The sequence below is a fragment of the Rattus rattus genome, chromosome 13 (assembly GCF_011064425.1).
Source record: "Rattus rattus isolate New Zealand chromosome 13, Rrattus_CSIRO_v1, whole genome shotgun sequence".
NCBI classification, from domain to species: domain Eukaryota; kingdom Metazoa; phylum Chordata; class Mammalia; order Rodentia; family Muridae; genus Rattus; species Rattus rattus.
Genome location: NC_046166.1, coordinates 41,777,024 through 41,799,428, shown reverse-complemented (window position 1 = coordinate 41,799,428; position 22,405 = coordinate 41,777,024). Strand labels below are relative to the sequence as shown.

Genomic DNA, 22,405 nt, shown 5'->3' with positions numbered 1-22,405 from the left:
TTCCTCCCTCCCTCCCTCCATCCATCCTTCCATCCTTCTGTCCTTCCTTTTTTATTTCTAAAGTTACTTTCATGTTAGGTTTATGGATACTTTGCTTGTGTTTATGTCTGTGCACCACATGCGTGCCTGGTACTCTAGAAGGCCAGGAAAAGGTGTTGGATCTCCTGGAACTGAAGTTATAGATGGTTGTGAGTCTCCATGAGCTGGGAATCAAACCGGGTCCTTTGGAAGAGCCACAAGGGCTCTAACGACTACGCTCTATCTCCAGTCAATGGAGCAAATGTGCCGTGCCTACCCTGAGCAGGTGATCCTGGAGTGTATAAGACAGCAAGCTGAAGCCAGTCTTGGAGAGCCAGACATTAAAATGTGTTCCTCCATGCTTCAGTTTCTGCTTTGAGGTCTTTCTTGACCTCCTGGCCTGACTTCCCTCAATAATAAACTGAGTTCAGGAAGTGTAAACCAAATAAACCACTCCTCCAAGTTGCTGTTGGTCAGTGTTTACCACAACAACAGAAAACAATGTGGCCGCCCTGTACTTTCAAAGGCAACCATGATAACTACCTTTAGTAGTATGAAAGGTCATAAGAACTTCCAAACATTAGTAACAATTCAAAATGGTATGCACATTTCTTTAACTAAACAACCTTCAAGTTTCCAGATGAATCTCATTTATTGTTTGTTTGTTTGTGTTTGCTTATTTATTTGCCAGCCTAGAACTCATTCTGTAGACCAGGCTGGCCTCAAACTCAGAGATGCATCTGCCTCTTCCTCCTGAGTGCGAAGATTAAAGGTTGGATGTGAAAGCAATCAGGCTTTGACATCTGTCAGCCACTGATCACAGGGACTGACTCAGCTGATGTTGCTGGCTAGGTAGACGTTCCTTTCTCCCTCCCCACTCCATGCATACCGGCATGGAGCTGTGCACTTGATGGAAGACGACACCCTTCCCCAAATAGAGGAGAAACAATTTGTCTCAAATGTGATTCACAGCATCATTTTTAAAACTAACAAAGCATAAAGTATCATGAGCCACTTTTTTTATGAAGAAATTGTAGGATAATAAGTCTGGATTAATTCTATGGAGAAAGAGTCTGTTACTTAATGCTCCCAAAGCGATGCAAATCACATGGGTGAGGCTCCCAGGTACTTTGCAGCCGTGGCATGGGTCCCTGTCAGCACTAGGTCACCCCAGAACCACTATTGTGGAGGACTCAGAAGAGTAGCAGAAAGATCAGTCTAACTTTTTCTTTTCCTTGGCATCTTGGAGTGGTAATTTTCCTACTATGTATTACTGCAGATATGTGGCAAAGATTCTATAGTAACGAGAGGCCGATACTAAGCAAATGCTCTAGAGTACAGAACACAGTAAGGGCTAACAGGAAGTGAAACATGAAGTGCACATTGGTATCTTTACAATTCCTGCCTCTCAAGAGTCCACTGTGACTTCTTACACTAGAGACTGAACTAACTGGAAGATGTACACCAAAAAAAGAACAATTTCCTTCTCTGCCTGCTGTAATAACCCAGAAGAATTCTGTCGTAATGTGCAAAGCCAGTGACGTGAAGACATTTTCTGAGTAAGGCTTTCTATATGAGCACCTCTGCTGATGTTTATTTTTATTGATTTACTTTTGACAGGGTTCTTGTAACCCAGGCTAACCTTGAATTTGTTGTGCAGCATTAGAATAACACTCAAGTCCTGGTCCTCCCACCTCTGTCTCCCACTGCTGGAACCACGGATATGCACCGCTGTGCTCTCCCAGTGCTGGGACTACAGATATGCACTGCTGTGCCCCATTTATAGGCTGCCTTTGAAACAGATGCAGGCTACATGCATCCTAGATAAATAGTCTACATTCTGGTCTCCATGCTGACTTTTTAAACAGTATCTGAAGGAAAGCATGGTGGTGCGCTATACCAGTACTCAGGAGGTAGTTCTGATTCACTTTAGGCTGTAAGATCCTGTCTTTAAAAACACAAAACAGCCAACCAACAAGATATGATACCACGCCTACAACTGTGAGTTCAAGGCCTGCCAGAGCCACAGAATGAAGTCAATGCCAGCCTTCATAACTTATTAAGATCCTCTTTAAAAAAATTTTTTTAAATAAGGGAGTGGCCTGGGGCTGCAGCTCAATAGTAAAGCATTAACTCTGCTTGAGAGCCTGGGTGTGGTGGGACCCTGCAGGTATCTCCATTCATTTTAAACTAGCTGGAGCCACTGTTTCCATACAGTCAGACTGAGATGCTATTCCTCAGCCCTCTCAAGCCCCGGAACAGCTAATCCTTCAGATACACATTTGGTTGGTACTTGTTGGGGGAAGACAGCCAAAAACATCTACTTTTACAAGAGAAGCCTCTTTAGATAATACTCAACCTATGCATCAGCTGGGCCCTGAATGTTCGTAAAAGTGTCACAAATCTCCCTCCTTCCTAATAGCTGAGTTAGGGAAAAACTAAGAAACCAACACCAGAGAGGGCTGGCCCAATATGCTCACTGTACAAACCACTTCCCACCTGACTCCCATAGACTCTCTGAAAACTCTACAGGACACTCACTTCAGTGACACCTTTAGGAGGTGAGTATTGGTACTGTCTGTGAACAGAGAGGGCTCACAAAGCATGGCCACAAGGGGTGAGCAAGTCCACCCAGCTTCTGGTGAGCTGTAACCAACTGCAGCATCCTGCCTCTGGTGGTGTTGGTCAGCCACTGCAGTCCTTACTAGTACCTCTAGTCCTCACTCCTTGAATAGGGACGAGGTCAGTAACTTTGATATGGTTCACAGGTACTATGAGCTGACCCTCCCACCCACACCAAGAGGGAGAGATCAGCACTACCATTGTACAGGCGAAGAAATGAAGATCTGAGACAGTAGGGATGAACAAAGTCACGGAAGTGATAAATGGGGGAAACAGCTCTCGTTCCATCTGTCTCCCTCTCGGGTCTGTGCTAGGCTACACTATAGTCAGAGGTTGAAAGGCACAGGGGAAAACACAAAGACATTCCCTCAAATAAGAAGCCCATGTTTCACAAGCACACAAAACATAGATTGTAAGGAGAGTTAAAATTTTAAAAATGCTATTGGATTAAAAGTATAAAGGCAATCTTTCTTAGACTTTCTGAACCACACTGAGACAAGACAGACAGGACAAAGGACGAGGAGGCAGAGCAGGCTTTAAATGTGAGCTGGACTGGCTTACAGCAGCAGCAGACTGGCAGGCTAGAAATAAGCACTGGCTGACTGGAACCCTGCCTTCAACCACCTCCTAGCAGCCAGGCAAAGGATGCCTTTCGTTTATTACTGCAATTAACTATTCTCCTGACAGTCACCAACTCAAGGGTGGGCTTCCCAGGCACCCACATCGTTTGCAGCCCACGGAGACCTGTCCACCAGTGAGATTTACAGGACAAGAACAGTGTTACCCAGAGCTGCTATACAGGCATGACGCTCACTGTGTGCGTCTGACTGTGTGCTTTTTATAATGCTACGTCGGTAACAGTTGTTCTCCAGAACAAACCACCCAGAGGAGCAGTGCTAGTAGTAACTGCCACTCGTTCAAGCATCTGTAACTGTAGAGAATACGGGTAGAGATCTCTCTTCATTTTTTCCCTACATTTTTATCATCAACTAAGGCAACAAGGAATGGAAAACGAGGGGCCTGTAGCTCAGCTGGTTCAGAGGTTACCAGGGGTCGCTACCCAACACAGCTAAACTGAGGTGGCGGCATACACCTGTAACTTCAGAGGTGAGGCGAGAGGTGAGAAGTTCAGCTACACGGTTCGCTGGAAGCCAGTCTGGGATGCAGGGAAAGGCAATGAAATAAACTGAAAAGCCCTCCAAGCCTGAAGAGTCAGCACTTCTAGCAGAGACTCTGTCCTCTCACCATTCTCATGCTTCTCTTACGACGGCGCTGACCTCGTCTCCTACAGCAGCTCTCAGAAGCGCGTACACACCTCAGGAAAAGACATACTCTTATGTTGAGATCAGATATTCATAAACACACTAGGTTTCTCTAACCGTGTGTCCCTTTCTCCTAAATCTATTTCTTCCAGCTGAAATAAACATTTAAAATACTGTCCTCTAATGAGTGTAACTTGAGCACTTTGAAACAAGCCTCCATGAATTCCAGTGAGACTTTGGTGACTGCTAGCTGGGCAGAACCCTGGGATACTTTTGCTGGTGGGCACCACAGAAACTACACACTGAAAAAACTCCAAGGCCTAAAGGAGGATGTAAGCTGCTGAGACCACAGGGAGGGCCTAAGGATCCTGTTTCACTTTCTTTTTTTTTTTTTCCCCTCCCCATCCTCCCCCCATTGCCGCCCTCCCCCCGACAGTCTAGTTCACTGGGGGTTCAGTCTTAGCAGGACCCAGGGCTTCCCCTTCCACTGGTGCTCTTACTAGGATATTCATTTCTACCTATGAGGTCAGAGTCCAGGGTCAGTCCATGTATAGTCTTTACGTAGTGGCTTAGTCCCTGGAAGCTCTGGTAGCTTGGCATTGTTGTACATATGGGGTCTTGAGCCCCTTCAAGCTCTTCTAGTTCTTTCTCTGATTCCTTCAACGGGGGTCCTATTCTCAGTCCAGTGGTTTGCTGCTAACCACACACACTGTCTGCCAGAAGGTAGTTTCACAACACACAGCAGGTGCTGGAGAGGCTCCCCTTGTACCTTTAGGGACCTGCAAGGCCAACGCTGCGTTCATTGTTATTTTGCTACCACGTAAAATGTCATTTTTCTCTTTTCACTCACAAGTGGATTTCCAAAATCACTAGCAGGATTTTCCAAAGAGAACACAATGTAAACTTGTACTTGAAAAGCATCTTGGCTTAAATATCTGAAGTTATAAATATTGATGAATGTAATGGATACAATAAGCGAGGCTGGCAATCAGTTTTCCACAGGATAGAATTCCGAGTGGAAGTATTTCCCCATCCCACAGGGTAAATGAATTGTGAGGGGCTACGCCATCATCTGTCACCTGCCAGTGCAGGGTGGCTACAGCACACCACTAGATGTGGACCACATGAACAAAAGCAGTTTGCTTGAAGTTTGGTAGCTTTAAAGATTATAGGGCTATGCTCAGATAAATAATTCTAAGGATCATGGTCCTATGGTAATGTTTTTCTGACAGACTGTGCCTAAGTAATAAGATGATAAAATTGAGTTAGTCTCAAATGACATTTAAATAAAAGTGTTACGGGAAAAAATACCATCAGTTATCACAGCTAATAAGACTACCATTTTATGAAAGTGAGGTGCAACCGAAATGGACTTCTCACTATGCATCCCAGTTGGAGCAGCTTGCAAAACACAGGAGCAGCAAGCGGGTAACAGTGGGGAGGCAGAAGGAATGTAATGGCTCTGGATTAAGGCTGGCAGACCTGGGGAGAGAAGACAGCATAGCAGGAGAAACTCTTAGCAGCCAGTGCACTGCCAGGGCAGTGTGCAGCCAGAACAGCGGCCATCGTGTGATAAACTCAGCGCAGAGCTCCTGAGAGGAGAACCTGAGCTCACGAGGAAGCCAAGACTGACGTTCCTGAAACCAAGCATAAGCAATCTTGACGTCATCCCAGAGCCACGCCAAACAACTGCACGACCCAAAGGGCAGAGCTACTCATTTCTGTGGACCACACTCTGTGTAAGTCACATGGGCCCAAATTCATCATCCTTGTACTCACTCGAGAGCGTAGTGCAAATTTAAAGTACTAACAAGCCTAGGAAAGTGATTTGTCCTAAGCATAGAAATAGCCCTGCCGAAGTCCTCCAAAGTCAGGTACACACACACACACACACCTTTCTCAAAATGAAACCAATTCTCTAATTAAGAGCTCACAAGTGCTAACATTATGTTCCTCAGAGTTTTCAGAACATCAGTAGGTATCAGAGAGATACAAATTAAAACTACACTGAGATTCCATCTCGACCTAGTCAGAATGGCAGTCACTAGAAAAGCATGTAATAGAAATGCGAGCAGCAAGAGCAGACAGACAGAATATTGATACAGTGCTGGTGGGAATATAAAGAAGTCAGTGTGGGGGTTCCTCAAAAAACAAAAATCAGAGCCCAGGAGATGGCTCGGCAAGTAAAAGTGCTTGCCACACAAGCCTGACGAACTAAGTGTGCGTGCACGCATGCACATGTACACACACACTAAATAAATAAATATCTTTAAAAAACAACCGAACGGGGTTGGGGATTTAGCTCAGCGGTAGAGCGCTTGCCCAGCAAGCGCAAGGCCCTGGGTTTGGTCCCCAGCTCCGGAAAAAAAAAAAAAAAAAAAGAAAAAAGAAAAAGAAAAAAGTAAAAAACAACCAAAACTTAGATCTACCATAGGACCCAACAACATATCACTCTTACCTATGTCCAAATGACTACAGTCAGCATAGAACACAAACAGTAGCACATCCCTGCTCCTCACAGCACCCTACACACCTAATGCACATCACTGCTCTCCACAGCACCCTACACACCTAATGCACATCCCTGCTCCTCACAGCACCCTACACACCTAATGCACATCCCTGCTCCTCACAGCACCCTACACACCTAATGCACATCCCTGCTCCTCACAGCACCCTACACACCTAATGCACATCCCTGCTCCTCACTGCACCCTACACACCTAATGCACATCCCTGCTCCTCACAGCACCCTACACACCTAATGCACATCCCTGCTCCTCACAGCACCCTACACACCTAACCCACCTCCCTGCTCCTCACAGCACCCTACACACCTAATGCACATCCCTGTTCTCACAGCACCCTACACACTAATGCACATCCCTGTTCCTCACAGCACCCCTACACACCTAATGCACATCCCTGCTCCTCACTGCACCCTACACACCTAATGCACATCCCTGCTCCTCACTGCACCCTACACACCTAATGCACATCCCTGCTCCTCACTGCACCCTACCCTACACACCTACCCCCCAACACACTGCACATCCCTGCTCCTCACAGCACCCTACACACCTAATGCACATCCCTGCTCCTCACTGCACCCTACACACCTAATGCACATCCCTGCTCCTCACTGCACCCTACACACCTAATGCACATCCCTGCTCCTCACTGCACCCTACACACCTAATGCACATCCCTGCTCCTCACTGCACCCTACACACCTAATGCACATCCCTGCTCCTCACTGCACCCTACACACCTAATGCACATCCCTGCTCCTCACTGCACCCTACACACACCTAAGTTGTACTGCAGCTCAACTCACAATAGCTAAGAAACAGAATCAACCAAGCTGCCCATCAGCCAATGCACTTTAAGGATATTGTGGTATATAACACAACTGGATATTACTCTGCTGTAAAAGTGAGTGAGCTCTGAAGGTAAGTGGATAGACTGGAAAGCACAATATTGAGTGACCGCTCTGCCCCAGAAAGACGATGCTATGTGTTCCCTCTCACACGTCAGTCGTACTTAGCATCATTTGCTTTGTTCGATCTGGAGCACAGGCTAGGAAGACTAGAAACAGGCCACTGAGGGTGAGTGTCTTAAGTGAAGGGGAAATGGTAAAATACAGGTAAAATGAGAGTAGAGAAGAAGAAACATGGAAGCAGATGGGACAGAGGGAAATGAGGTATTGGGGTGGGGTGGCATAACAAACATAAAAGGTACATAAAAAGGCTTCGTAGAAACATGATTTTCCAACACAAGGAAAAATCACAACACTGGTGATATGAAAAGTGTGGAGGCTATACTCAGAGTTAAAGAGTTAGAGCAGAGATAGGCAAAGTGGGGAGAGGAGAAGGCAGGGAGACTAAACTAAGGCTACATGAAGAAGCCTTAGAGAAACCCACTACTTTCTACATGCATTAAAGGGGAATATGGATAAAATGCTGAGTATAACTGACAAGTAGACACAGTGTTCCCTGAAGGCATCGGCCATCAATTGAAGATCTCACTGCCAGGCTCAGGGCACCTCTCACTGAGCTACTGTCAGGGTCCAGACGCACTCAGAGTAAGGCAGGCTACCACCATTACTTTTGTTACCCAGCAGAGCAATGAAAGGACACTACCACTGAAGCCACCATTCACTCTGGAAGCAGGACATAGAGAAACGAGCCTCCCTGACTAGAAGACTCTCCCTGCCGACTAGCTTTTGGAGTGCTGGGAGGTGCTGTGCAGGTTGCTGGGAGAGAAAAGACATCAATGATTACATCTAGCTGTGGGCCCACATGCTACAAAGTCTGACCTTCCAGGCAAGATGTACCCTGGTGTGATACTGACATGACAGTTATGGGCACAACAGACTGCTTTCAGACTGGCTATGAGGCCTGCTCCACAGGAAGGCTTTTGTGCCTGGGTACTGTAACTTGGTCAGATGCCCAAGACTAGGGAAGTTTTAGGTCTTGTTGGGAACCTACTGATGTTTTACTAAATGGCCATGCTGTTAAATATTTGTTTACACCCACAGATCTGTACTGCTCTCAACTTCAGTCAGAGAGGCTTCTCTTTGCAGTGAAGGCGGATGCAGACTCATTTCTGGTCACAATGCTGAGTATAACTCAGCTCTTGTGGGTCATTTGTATCCACCGCCCGACACCCAAGGCTCAGGACCTTATGGGAGGAGGGCAAAGAAGGAGCCAGTGGACGTGGGGATGAGCTACCAAATGCTTCCAGACATGACAGAGCCACTGCACTCATAACTCATAGTGAAAGCCCACCTCTATTGGAGGAGCAGCAGATGACAGCTGCTGAGGGATGGAGGAAACTCACTCTCCTCTGGGGACATGGCTGCTGGTAAGCTGCTTGAACCCCAATGGATGGCCACATACCCCGTGCTTATGGGTAGCACTAATGGATCTCAAAACAAAAAAGAAAAGGAGGACATAAAATTGAGAGGAATGGGCTAGAGAACATGGGGGAGGGAAGAGGTAGTGGTAGATGGATCTGATTAAAATACATTTTATAAATGTATGGAAACTTGCAAAGAGTTAAAAACATAATAAAAAGTTAAAATAGCTAGGCTATAGGACCCATCTAGAGGCAAACGACAGGGTAATGGATAAAGAAAATGTGGCATATACAAACAATGCAAACTTCTGAACTGCATTCGTGAAGAATGAAGTTGTGTTGATTGTAGGACTGTGGATGCAGCTGGAGAGAATCCTACTAAAGTGAGTTAGGTCTCAGGAAGACAAAGATCCCATCTTTCATTTGTGGTTTCTAGATCTTCACATAGTCCATAAAATCACGATGACTCCCCAGCACGGAAGGAGAACTGAAGCTCTAGGGGTGCAAACGACTACCAAGTAAAGATGTGACAGCGAGGTAGGCAGGCACAGGGAGCGAGGGTAGAATGCACTGCATGCTTGTAAGAAAAGGTGCTGCGTAAAGCAAAGATACACCCACAGGGGGATTCTCTTTAAAGAATAATTTTCAGGCCACTGTGATTCAATTGAGCTCTTAACAGAAACACAAAAAGAAATATGAGCTATATTCTTCCCCAAATTTCTAAGCTCACTGATTCTACGTCACACTATAAAATAGTGTATTTGTTTCATTTTAGGTACCCAGAATATTGTAAGTTCAGAATGGCACTTGTTAGCTCATCATTAGTATACTGCATAAATTACTCATTACATATATATATATATATATATAAATTTTCTGTCACAAAGTAATTAAGAAATCTATTCTCTCACTACATTGTGACTATTTCTCTTCAAAATGTCTACATTCCAAGTCAAGCAGGCAGACCATTCTAAAGTATTACCTCATTTTATCTCCTCAAAATGAGGAATGGTTTAATGAGGAAGAGGGAAGGTTTGCTGACTGTAGAGTTGGAATACGCTTGGCCCATGGAAAGTGGTACTATTATGAGTGTGGCCTTGTTAGAGGAAGTGTGTCACTGTGGAGGCAAGGCTTGGAAGTCTCATACATATGCTCAAGTCTGACCAGTGTGGCACTGTCTTCTCCTGGCTGCTTTCTGACCAATGCATGCTTCCTACCATGATGAGAATGACTGGACTTCTGAACTGTAAGCAGCCGCGTGTACATGTTTGCTGTTGTAAGAGTTGCTTGGTCATGGTGTCTCCTCGCAGCAATGGAACCCTAACTAAGACACCATGTCACACACTTACCTGGCAGTAGCAGCTTTCAGGTCACAGAAGTGAGTGAGCAAAGCCTTTACAATATCATTACAGACAACTTTAACCACATCCACGTGACTCAGCCTGTAGCGAATCTGCTTGGCAATATCCCAGAAGTCATCCAAGAGCAGATGGTAGAGCTGCCCATCATCTCTGCTGAGGTTGCCGTACCAGGAGAGAATGTAGTCTCTGTAACTGTAGTCGAACACTGAGGAATGAGCAAAACTGGGTCAAAGTTGCAAACATCGAGGCAGTTCATTGTCTAAACATGGTGGGGAGGACACTGAACAAGGGAAAGGATCAAGAGACTCTCTGATTCAAGTTAAAAGATCCTCATCTAACTGGAATGTCTCAGGTCTCATACAGTCTAATTGTAAAGTCTTGATCTTGATGCCCTTGATCTACTTAAATACATAGAATACACTATGTATTAATACACTGGGTAATCATCTCACTCGCCGATTAGGCCAAGGTCATGCTTCTCCAATAAGACCCCTAAGCTCACATGAAGAAAAGACACTGCTGTCACGTTTATTCCATCCTAAGGTACCCTGCCTCCTTACCTATAATCTTTGTAGAGTTCTTTACCCTTTAGTACTTAAACCATGGTTCAGGACTGTGATTCGCTACATTCAGTTCCATAAGAGATTCAGTATTCTGTCTCCTAGTAAGACCCCAACAATACCAAACAACAATACCAGAACGGTCCCACAACCCAGCATCACACAGTCAGCATGTGTGGCCAGCTACCTGCACTGGGCAACTTCGAGACTACCTCTAGTTCTAGGGTAGTCCCATCTAAAAGAAACATGAAAATATGTATGTGTGCTTTTACATTTTTCTGCTACCCATATTAATAGACTAAAAACAGGTAAAATTAATAATACATTTCCTTTCATATAATATACTTTTATATTAAGTAGCCTCATCTAAAATTAAATATTTTCATTACTTCTTCAAACCATGTTTGAAATCTGGTGCATATTTTATAGTTACAACAATCACAAATGAGCATTCAAGTTGTTGGAGCTCAAAAGTCACATCGTAGGTCTACTAGTTGTCTGTGATAGACATCACCACTTTACTTAATACAGAAAGACTGTAAAGTTAATGTGAGTATACGCAAGAAAGGACTTCTGAACAGTAAACCGACATCTGGCATAAATGACGTCACCTCCAAGTGGCTTGGGGAGACATATTTAGTCACATAATACTGCTCAGCTCAAGAACGCAAAGCTTACTGGTATTTTTTTTTTCCTTTTCTTTTTTTTGGAGCTGGGGACCGAACCCAGGGCCTTGTGCTTGCTAGGCAAGCGCTCTAACACTGAGCTAAATGCCCAACCCCACTTACTGGTATTTTTAAATCACTTATTTCTCAAAGCTTTTCTATTTCAAACACTACTCTATGCCTAGTAGAGTACTGCCCACCTTTAATCCCAACCATTGGGAGACAGAATAGGCAGATCTCTGAGAGTTGGAGGACTGATCTACATTGCAAGTTCTAGGCCAGTGAGGGCTATCTAAAGAAACCCTGTCTTTAACAGTCAGAAGACAGATAGTCAGAGACAGACAGCCGCACAGACAAACAAAAAACCACACGTAGAACATAAAAATGTTGTTGGCATTTACATACGCCAAACCTTAAGTGAAAAGGTGATTCCAATGGCTTCAGTTGTTACCTTCTGGCTGAGAACGATTACCTTCCAAAGAGAAAGACGGGGAAGATGCTACTACAGTCTCCAACCGTTCATTAAACAGCATCTTATAGCTCTGTTATGCAAGGTGGAATCGGCGGCCACATTAGCAACAGTCAAACATGAGGAAAAGCCATCAACAGATGTGCTCTGAGGATTCTCAGGATTTTTACGTTAACATCCAGACATCTGATCAGACGGCTGTTAAGCTGCTTAGTTAGCTTTTGCAGTCGCTGTACCTCATCTTGAACTGAGTGATCCCATTAAGAAGGCAGAGACACGGGGGCTGGGGAGTTAGCTCAGTGGTAGAGCGCTTGCCTAGGAAGGCAGGCCCTGGGTTGGTCCCCAGCTCGAAAAAAAAGAACCAAAAAAAAAAAAAAAAAAAAAAAAAAAAAAGAAGGCAGAGACATTTTCTGGGCCAGATACAAGGCTCTAAGGTGAAAACTGGACCAAGCGCTATAATCTCATTTCTTAGTGACAAACAAGTAGAACACGGTTCCTCCACAGCAAGTGAACAGTCAGGAAACTGAGGCTAGAGGGGAGATAACATGCATGCAGCAAGGCCACCCTCCTGTCCTTCTCTGCACATCCCCCATGTGCATGAGCAGAAAAGGACAGCAGTGAGAGTGGCAGACAAGAGAACAAGAATCAGTGTCCTTTCCCACTGTTCACCTGACTTCTCTAAATCACAGTCATATGGAGAAATAAGCCACAGACAGCACTTTGTAAACTTCCTCTAGAAAGCACAACAGGAGGACGGCACGGACAGACATCCTAGGAAAGAGGTTCTGCTCAAGCCAACATATAGACAAACTCAATAAAAGCAACACAGCTGACCAACAGGCAGTCATACAGTACAGATCTAGTGGACTGGGATGACAAAACCTAGATGATCTCCTAAGGACCTCGTCTGCAATGCCAAGGAATAGTCACAGTTGAGAGTCCACTGTTTGGTTGATCCCTTGCTTTTTGTATTAAACTAAGTTTTCTTCTCTTTTTCTTTTTTTTAAGTATGGATCACTTCACGAATTTGCGTGTCATCCTTGAGCAGGGGCCATGCTAACCTCTCTGTATCGTTCCAAGTTTAGCACAAGTGCTGCCGAAGCGAGCACTAAACTGAGTTTTCATACCACAGAAATTTAAACTAATAATTCTGAAGCCTAAGCATACACTAAGTAGAACACTTTTCCTTTCTGTTAAGATTCAATTTCTGGGTCAGGGAGATGCTCAGTGGCTAAAGTGCTTGCCATGCCGGCCTGTCAAACTGCGTCTGATCCTTGGTACCCAGGTCTCGGCTGAGTGCTGTGACACATATCTGCAATGCCAACACTTTTGCACCAAGGGAGAAGGAGGAGACAGAAAAATTGGTCAGAAACTCACCAGGCCAACTAAGACTGCAAAAAAGTAAGAAACAAGAGACTGTCTCAATAAGGTGAAAAGAGAGAAGAAGCTCCTAAAAGTATCCTCTGACCTCCAGACCTGTGTGATAATGGATGTCCCCCTATCATTAACACACAAAGATATTTAAAAGTTAATTTCAGGTTGTAGCAGGGAGTTAAGTGAAATTAAAGAAGATGTAGTAACTTTATAATAAGTTCTGCTCAGTGTGCTAGCCTACTCTCTGCTCTACTGCTGTGAAGAGACACCATGACCAAGGCAGATTTTATAAGAAAACATTTAATTGGGGGCAGGCTTTCGGTGTCACAGGTTTAGCCCATAACCAACATGGGGGGAACATGGCAGTGTGACTGGCACTGGAACATGCTCTGAAATAAACATTGCTTAGCTATACAGACCCACACAAACACAAAAATGGACAAGACGTTGTATACATATATGCTCGTGCTGTGTGTAGAGGGCAGAGGGCAGTGTCTGTCTCCCTTATTTGTTCTCCACTTTGTTTTAAACACAAGCAGGGCACCTTACTGGACCTGGAGCTCACTGATTTAGCTAGGGTCACCAGCCAGTGAGGTACAGGGATTAGAGATGTATGCCACTGAGTCTGGCTTTTATCTGAATGGTAGCTCCTTATGCTTGTTTGGTAAACATTTTACCAATTGTGTGATCGCTCAGCCCACTTACTAAAATCTTTTAAAAGAGAACTCAGAGGCGAATCGAGTCCAGAGCCTAATTTCCCTCCTGAAAAGCGGGCCTCAAGTCCATTGGAGAGCAGTTGGCTGTCTCCATGGCAATCATGCTCTACCGCACCAGTTACCACCCCCTTGCCAGCAGGTTGCCAACAGTTCACTTCTAGCCTGTGAAGCACGGTTTTGCAGTTCCGTCTGACATCTACTTTTTATTCTTGTAATTCAGTATGTAAAGACACTAGGAACTCCTCATCTGCACTGAGCTGCACAGTCCTTCCCGTTGAACATGTTTATATTTGCACCACACACACGTTTGACCTCACTGAACTCTTTGATTACATTGTTTTAAATGATATATTTCAAAGGCAATGACATAAATTTATAAAGGCAAATGGAACAATATTATCTAGTTAAAATTAGCTTCGGGATAATTTTTACATCTTTTCTGAGTGGTTCACACAACTGCAGGTGAACAGCTGAGCCATGGAGAACACGCTGTCACTTAAGCTTTCCTGAGCACAGACTGTCTTCATCAACACCAAGTCTCTATTCCTCACTGTGGTCTAAATGGATATACTGGTGCTATGGGTTACAAAGAGAAAGTATACTGCAAAGATACAAACTGCACTCACTCTGGCTGTCTCCAAACGCTTCTATAATCTCTCAGCTTTCCCAACACAGTTCTAGAGTCAGAATAAATTCACACGGTGATTCTAGTTTGTGCCTGTTTGTGCCTGTTCTTATCCACTGCTGCCAAATGGGTAAATGCACTCCAAAATCTATTGTTATGGCAGCCAGCAGCTCTCATTTTGGTAGAGGATGTGATGTTCAATTTCCCGAAAACCATCTTACATAGAACAAAGGACTTTTGATTCTTAAGGAGCTGCTTAACAATGCTGCCTAACAGATAACAGAAGCTGAGCTACAAAAGAGAAAAATCCGAAAAACGTCAACCTCAGGGTAGCACAGAGAATACTATCCGAATGGAAAAGACTGGACTAAGTTAGTACCAACTGTACAATAAACTGAATTATCACACAGAATCTCCTTGAGATATATAAGTGATACATTAATAAAAAACAAGTTTAAAAAAGAAAGCAAGCCATCAAGTGTGCTTTAAGAAATACCAAATAATTAGGCAAAGCTTCTACGCAAAGGCTTTGTAAGACACTTTCCTTTCAGAAGAAGCCACTGCTAAGGGCAATGTGTCGCTTGCTTCTGTCAAGGCCTCAGTTTTTTCCTAAGCCCACACACACAAAGGCTGCCGAAACAAACTGGCCCAGCCAAGAGAAAAGAAAGGGTAATGCTCAAAGAACTGCAAAGACATTTTTAGGTCTTCCAAAATTCAAAAGGCACCATGGTTTTGGCATTTACAATGGCCCCAAATAGAAGTACCCCGAATGCCCATCAGTGGGTGAGCAAGTAAAACGTGGCACAGCAGACAATGAGACAGCAATCAGCTTTCAAACAGAAGGTTAAAACACGGTCTGTAGAGTGAAATTTTTTAAACATTTTTAAAGCTTTATTTTTATTTTATATGTATGAGTGTTTGGCTGCATGTCTGTCTGTGAACCATGTGCATGAGTGGTGCCCATGGGGGTCAGAGAGAGTGTAAGATCTTCTGAAACTAGTTACACAGATAGTTGTGAGCCACTCGGTGTGTGAGCATGAGCAGCCAGCGCTCTAAACCAGTGAGCCTCGCCTCAGCACCACACAGGTGACGATTCCCTTCTATCAGACTACTCTTCCTATATGAAACAACTACGAATTCTGCAAGGGGAGGGGATCTTTAGGCAGTGAAGAAAAATCAACAGTTGGGGCAGGAACTAGAGAGTTGGCTCGGTGTTTACAGTACATGCTGCCCTGGCAGAGCCCAGGTTCAGCTCCCAGCACCCACATCGGCTGGTTCATAACAGTTGTAAATCCTGCCCCAGGAGTCTGAATATCCTCTTCTGCTCTCCATATGCACCAGACACACATGTGATGCATATGCATACATGCAGGTGTTCACACGCAAGTGCATAGAATAAAAATAAATATTTCTAATTGGCACAGAGCCTCCAACATTCGTCAGTGATTAAAGGCATTTCACTGTGCAAGTCAGACAACCTGAATTAAATTTCCAGGGGCCATGATGGCAGAAGAAAATAATGAACTCCCAAAAGTTATCCTCCGACTTCCACATGCACAGCATGGCACATGTACATCTGCACTTACACATAACACATGCACACACATAAGCGAAAATAAAATTCTTTTTAAAGTTTTGTTTTGTTTTGTAGAAACAGAATCTTACTATGCAGATCTGCCTGCCTCTGCCTCCCAAATGCTGGGATTAAAGGCGTGCCCTGCCACACCCAGCAAAACCATGAGGTTTTGAATAATAAAAGTCAAATTTTAAATCCAGCAAATTTTAGAAAAGTCATTTATATTCATTTTATATTCATCACTAAAAGAAACATTACTAATATTAAATGATAGTTTTTAAAATTCAAAAATTCAAATTTTCAAACTACATCTCTACTTCTGTAATACTCATCCTCAGATTTAAATATTTCTGTGAACTATGCCAAATAAAAAGTACTTATCTGTGTATTATCCAATCCCTCTTAGCTTTCTCCATGTCTAATAACTGAAATCAATGTTTAGAAACCTGATTTCAATACTCATTAAAGATGTAATTTGATCTTCAAACTGCATGGCATCCTCCACGTTAATATTAATGAACATTAATATTTAGATACCATAGTGTACTTTGCAATTGTTCCTAAGGCCTTTCCATGCAAACCTCATTTGCATGTTCTCCACTCTAGAGAGGCTGTGGCTCACTGACCCTCCCTACACTGATCTGTTCCTGAGCGCACTGAGTCCACTGACCCTAACATACATCCGCCAGGCAGTATCTAGAATGAGACTAGTTGGCGAATAGAGCAGCACACGTGCACTTCATATTGTAGATCAATCTCTCCTATGCTAGTTAGCTTCGTGGGATCTGGAACTTCTACTCTGTAAACATTTAAACCACTTCCATTTGACCAAAACACAGATGCACCCAATCTTCAAACAGAAACTTGTGAAAAAGTCCTCCTGCTGTAGGAAGGATAGATAAACCAGAGATTACGCATTCCCTCTGACAACAGTGACTGCTTTACACAGCAACCAGGCCATGCTCACCATCTTTCAGAGCTCGATCCATATTGTGAGAAATGACCACTCTTCTGCCCTGAGCTGTCTCCTGTGGATTTCCATACACAGGGCTCTGAAACGAGAGCAAAGAGAAGGTAGAGATTACTGAATGCATCAGCTACAAATAAAGATAAAGCCAAGACAAAACTTAGGAGATTATAATCTTACTCTAGAAAAGTAAAGGACTTTTCAAGGTTAATTAAGAAATGTTTAGGAAAAGAAGAACTAAATGTTATAATATTGGAAATAGTACAAAACTATAAAGCTAGATCGCCTATTTATAAAAATTAAAAGCATAACAAAAATAAGTCAATGAGGGAAAGATAACGCCATCTGTCTCTGTTAGGGTTTCTACACTCTAGGACCACAATCAGCTCTGGGAGGAAAGGGGTATTTCAGCTCAAAACTTCCATGGCTGAGGAAGTCAGGGCAGGAGCCTGGAGACAGAAAGTGCTGCAGAGGCCAGAGGAACACAGGGCACTGGCTGCTCCTCACCCTGCTGTCTTACATAACACATGACCACTTGCCCAGGGTGGCACCACCCTCAGTGGGCTGGACCCTCCCTCATCAATCACTAATCAAGAAAATGTTCGACAAATTTGCTGAATAGGCAGTCTGGTACAGGCGTTTTCTAAATGGAGGTTCCCTCCTCACTAGCCTGTATCAAGCTAACATAAAACATAGCCAGTACACTGTTCAACAAATAATAACGGGATAGTTTTGTACTCATACGTGGGGGGATGTGACAGTCATGCTTTATTTATAACTTGAAACTGATTGGGCAGATAAACATTTTCTTAAACTAAAAAATAATAATAATGAGAAAATTTGGGATCAAATGTTTATAATCCTGAGACAGCAAAGGCCTCTCTACAGTAAGGCACAAAATGCAAAAGTTATACAGGAAGACAAAAACAAAACAAGTATGACTTTAAAATAGAAGATGACTGACAAAAAATTATACAAACAAAATATAAGTAATACTCTAAAAGAATATCTCAACACATGTAACACAGGAATATCTATTTATCTATGTATATTCATACCCCAACCCCAAACATCATACTACTTGGTCCTTTCGTTTGGAAAATTCACACTGAAGCAATGCTGTATCTCAGATGGCCTTCAAATGGAATCTGATCAGTCCACTTCTGCATTGGCATTTTAGTACATATATCACAATATTCATTCATAAAAGCTTTGGTAGGCCGGGCCACTATTAAAATATATTTTGGTTTTCATTTCACTAAAATAAATGAAACCTATCTTCATGTTAAGATTTAAAACTACCTCAAACTAACCAAGGTCATTTTTAATTACACACAGACTTCTCTAGAGGAAAAAAATTAGAGATACCAATATATAATTGCACATTTGAAAAATGGTTTCCAGGGCTGGAGAGATGGCTCAGCAGTTAAGAGCACTGACTACTCTTGCAGAGGTCTTGAGTTCAATTCCCAGCAACCACATGGTGGCTCACAACCTTCTGTAATGGAATCTGATGCCCTCTTCTGGTGTGTCTGAAGACAGTTACAGTATGTATGTATATAATTTAAAAAGAAAAATGTTTTCCAAAGTCAGGCCAAAACCTGAAAGCTTTTCTTTAATACGTGTAAGTAGATCTTCAGAATCAAGAACAGACAGTATAGCAATAAACACTTCCTTGAATACATAACAGGTTCTAAGTCAACAGCCATGATACACGCAAACTGTCTATATGTGCCCAGCCAGAGATACCCTCTTAAGAGAAAGCACTCATAGAACCCTTGCAGAGAAATTTGGGCATGCCAACACCACTAGTCACTAGACTACCAGGAGCTGTCTGAACCCTAGCCTACACAAATTGGGAAGAGGGACATGTTCTCTGGGTGGCTTTGAAGCCAATCATGACTTAATTCCTCTCCTGCCCATCAGCATGACTACTCTAGTAAATAAATGCCTCTCCTTTTTATTGTGCACATATATTTTCAAGTGTTTTCCAATGTACTCCAGTTTGGTTTATGTTAAAAACAGTCAAGCATAGAGACACATGACTATAATCTTAGTATGTGGACGCATTAGATGGCTATCCTTGACTACGTTGCTAGTTTGAAGTTAGCCTGAGCTACTTAAGCCACAGACAAACCAAGCACAAACAGACAGAGGGTGAGGGAAAAGAAGGGAGAGAGAGGAAGGAAGGAAGGGAAGGCTGCACAAAGTTCAGAGGCGATGGGTGTGTCCTTGAAGCCACTGCAGTGGTGACCCATCCTACAAAAACAAACACAATCCTGCACTCATCATCACTAGCCCTGGAGTGTCACAGGGCTGTCTCTCCATGGAGTCAGAGTATCTGACCATCCTCTATGATCCCACAGTTTTCTCACTTTTCTCCAAACAATCATTTCTACCTTGACCTCAAAACGAATGAATTCAAAACCAAAGAAATGAAGAAGCCATGTATATCTTGCCAGGCAGGAACAGAAAGACTAGAAAGCGTGAAAGGCCATCTCATTAGATGAAGACAAAGACCGGGAGCACAGGCAAGCACACAGTTCCCCCTGCGCACACTGAGCACCACTCAGAAGGGGAGGAGGGGAGGAGAAAGCGAGCCAGCTAGCTAGCCAGGATTTCCTGTTTGCTTGGATGGCCGGCAAATGGATCCAAAGGGACCACAGTGACAGAAGTGAGAGCCAGTAGAAAGCTGGCAGGCAGAGTGAGGCAACAGACACCCCACTCCTCAGACCTTCTGCCTTCAGTGGCTACACTTACAGGGAGGAAGACACAGGGTTCCTGGAGATGCACTACAGTTTCTCTTCCTGTTGCTAAAGCCTACGAGCCAAGGCTGCTGTAACAAAGGCCAGTTTAGCTAAAGCTGGACTTTAAAGCTAAAGCTTCCTAGTGAGCTTGCTTTCCTTGGCATAAAAGAAAATTGTCAAAACATAAGCTAAGTGATAATTATTTTTGTCTTGATAGAAGGTAGTGGTATGTATAAAATTTCCTCTTTTTATGGAGTCTTAAGATTTAGTGTTTGTTTTTTGAGACAGGTCCTCACCATCTAGCCCTACCTAGCCTTGAACCTACAGAAATCTGCCTGCATCTAAAATGTATTTTTTAACTGATAACATAAGAGCATAAGGGGTTGGGGATTTAGCTCAGTGGTAGAGCGCTTGCCTAGCAAGCGCAAGGCCCTGGGTTCGGTCCCCAGCTCCGAAAAAAAAAAAAGAAAAGAAAAGAAAACATAAGAGCATAAACAAAGTACACATTAAGGTCCTGTGTGATGTTTCCACACATGCACATACAGTGGATCGTGTCTAGATCAGGTCAGTTACCTCATTGGTCACTTACCACCTCACTGTGATGGAAACTTTTTTTAAAAAGACTTGGTATATAGCCCTGATGGGTCTGGAACTCAAGACTGCACTCCTTAGCCTCCCAGTGCTGAGATTTGTACCACTTGTCCTGCTGACAGAATCTTTGAAAATCCCCGTTTGGAGGTGAGGGGGGTGAAGAGAAGGCTCGGGGATTAAGAGGACTTGTTGCTTTTGCAGAGGACTGCTGTTCAACACCCAGCACTGAGTCAAGTGACTTGAAGCAAACTGCAGCGCTAGCCCCTAGGGAGTCTGAAGCCTTCCCTGATACCTACACGCTCACACACCCACTCACACTCAACAGAAAAGAATAATTGCTATGAAAACAATCCTTTTTATTTTTCTAAACAGATTACAATGGTACAAGCTTATAGTCCTAGCTACTTGCTTGTATGAGCCCAGAATGTGAGACCAATCCATGCAACGCAGATTTATTTGAAAGAAAAGAGAAGAAACAGAAGGAAAACACTTTCTCCTGGCCCATTGTTGTCACATGCTCAGCCACTGTACTATGGTACAACAGTATACCACATTCCCCTCTTAAACAAGATTAATTTCTGTCTTAAGTATAAAGAAATTTATTTTTGAAATAAAATCTACAAATCCCTCATACTGATACGTCTCTAGATTTCAAACAGGCTATAAATTTTCAAATGTTATTTTCAGCTACATGAGTTGTAGGGACACATCCGCCAATATATTATGGATGCAAAAGAATGATCTGAGCAACATCCCTTTATCCAAAGGTGTTTTGGTCTATTTCCTTGGAGTCAGTGTCTATAACCATGAGCAAGTAACTTTTCTGTACCTCAGTTTCCTTATCTGTAAAGCAGATAACAATAGCACCTAGCTCAGCGCTAGGGTCAATATGAGCATTAACAGGAAGAATACACATGCATGGCGGCAGCAGCTAGATGGCATGTAAACCCTCGTGGCACCTTTCCTGTACACACTTTGTGCGTGTTGTTTGTGTGTGCACATCTGTACAGGGAGGCCAGAGGTCAGCATGCAGAGCCTTCCTCAACTGCTCATACCTTACTTCCGGGACAAGGCCTCTGCTCCACTGGGCTTGCACATTCAGGTAGACGCTGGCTAGCAGGCCGGCCTCAGAAATCCTATCTCTGCCCTTCCCAGCACGGGGTTCCAGGCATGCGCCATCACACCTGACTTTTACATAGGTTCTAGGGATTCAGACTCAGGCCCCTCAATGCTTGCGTGCCAAGCACTTTACCACTGAACCAGCCAACCACCCTCATTTGCATACTTTTGAAAGAAATTACAATCTATTCATATTTGGCTTTTAGACTCAGTATTGAATTAAAAACATTGCTTTCATAATAAAGAACACTTGGAATATAATGTTTGCATGACTTATACCATAATCTATCTGCTTACTCTACATTTAATTTGCTTCTACCTCTTTTCCTTTTTTAAATTAAAAAATACTTCCCTTTTTTACTGTAAGTGCAACCAGAAATGTTCTAAAGATGCTAAGTGTTTATGAAATATATAGTGGATTTGTATCCTAACTTTAGTGAAGGATTTAATGTCTAAAGGATTTTTCCTATGGGCCAGAGAGGTTGTTCAGTGGGAACAAGAGTTTTCAACACAAATGTGAGGACCTGAACCACACACATAAAAGCCAGACAGGCAGAGATGAACATGTGTGACCCAGCACTCCGATGGGAGGATGAGAGGGACACACTGGGGATCCCCAGAGCTTGCAGACCAGCCAAGCATACGCAGTGGGAAAACACAGACCTGGTCTCAAACAGGGGAAGTGAGGACAGACAACAAGGTTGTTCTCTGACTCCACAAATGCACTGTGGCAGACATGAAGCCACATTCACATTCCCCCTCTCCCCTCTCCTCTCTCTGGTCGGTGTCTGTCTCTCTGTCTCTCTGTCTCTCTGTCTCTCTCTCTTTCTGTCTCTCTCTCTCTGTCTCTGTCTCTCTCTCTCTCTCTCTCTC

At 43.6% G+C, this 22,405-nt stretch overlaps 1 protein-coding gene and 1 non-coding gene across 3 annotated transcripts in view; both read right to left on the bottom strand.

Annotated features, from left to right (window-relative positions):
* Positions 1-22,405, bottom strand: part of Snx25 (sorting nexin 25) — a 104,048-nt gene that overhangs the window by 64,805 nt on the left and 16,838 nt on the right. For both annotated transcript variants that reach the window (XM_032919459.1, XM_032919458.1), the window contains exons 2-3: positions 17,076-17,160; positions 10,112-10,328 (exon numbers count right to left, since the gene is read on the bottom strand). In XM_032919459.1, the coding sequence (XP_032775350.1) occupies positions 10,112-10,328; positions 17,076-17,160 (302 nt within the window). The remainder of the gene's footprint in view (positions 1-10,111; positions 10,329-17,075; positions 17,161-22,405) is intronic.
* LOC116915167 lies at positions 12,821-12,926 on the bottom strand. The gene has a single exon (XR_004389829.1). It is a non-coding gene; the product is annotated as a U6 spliceosomal RNA (small nuclear RNA).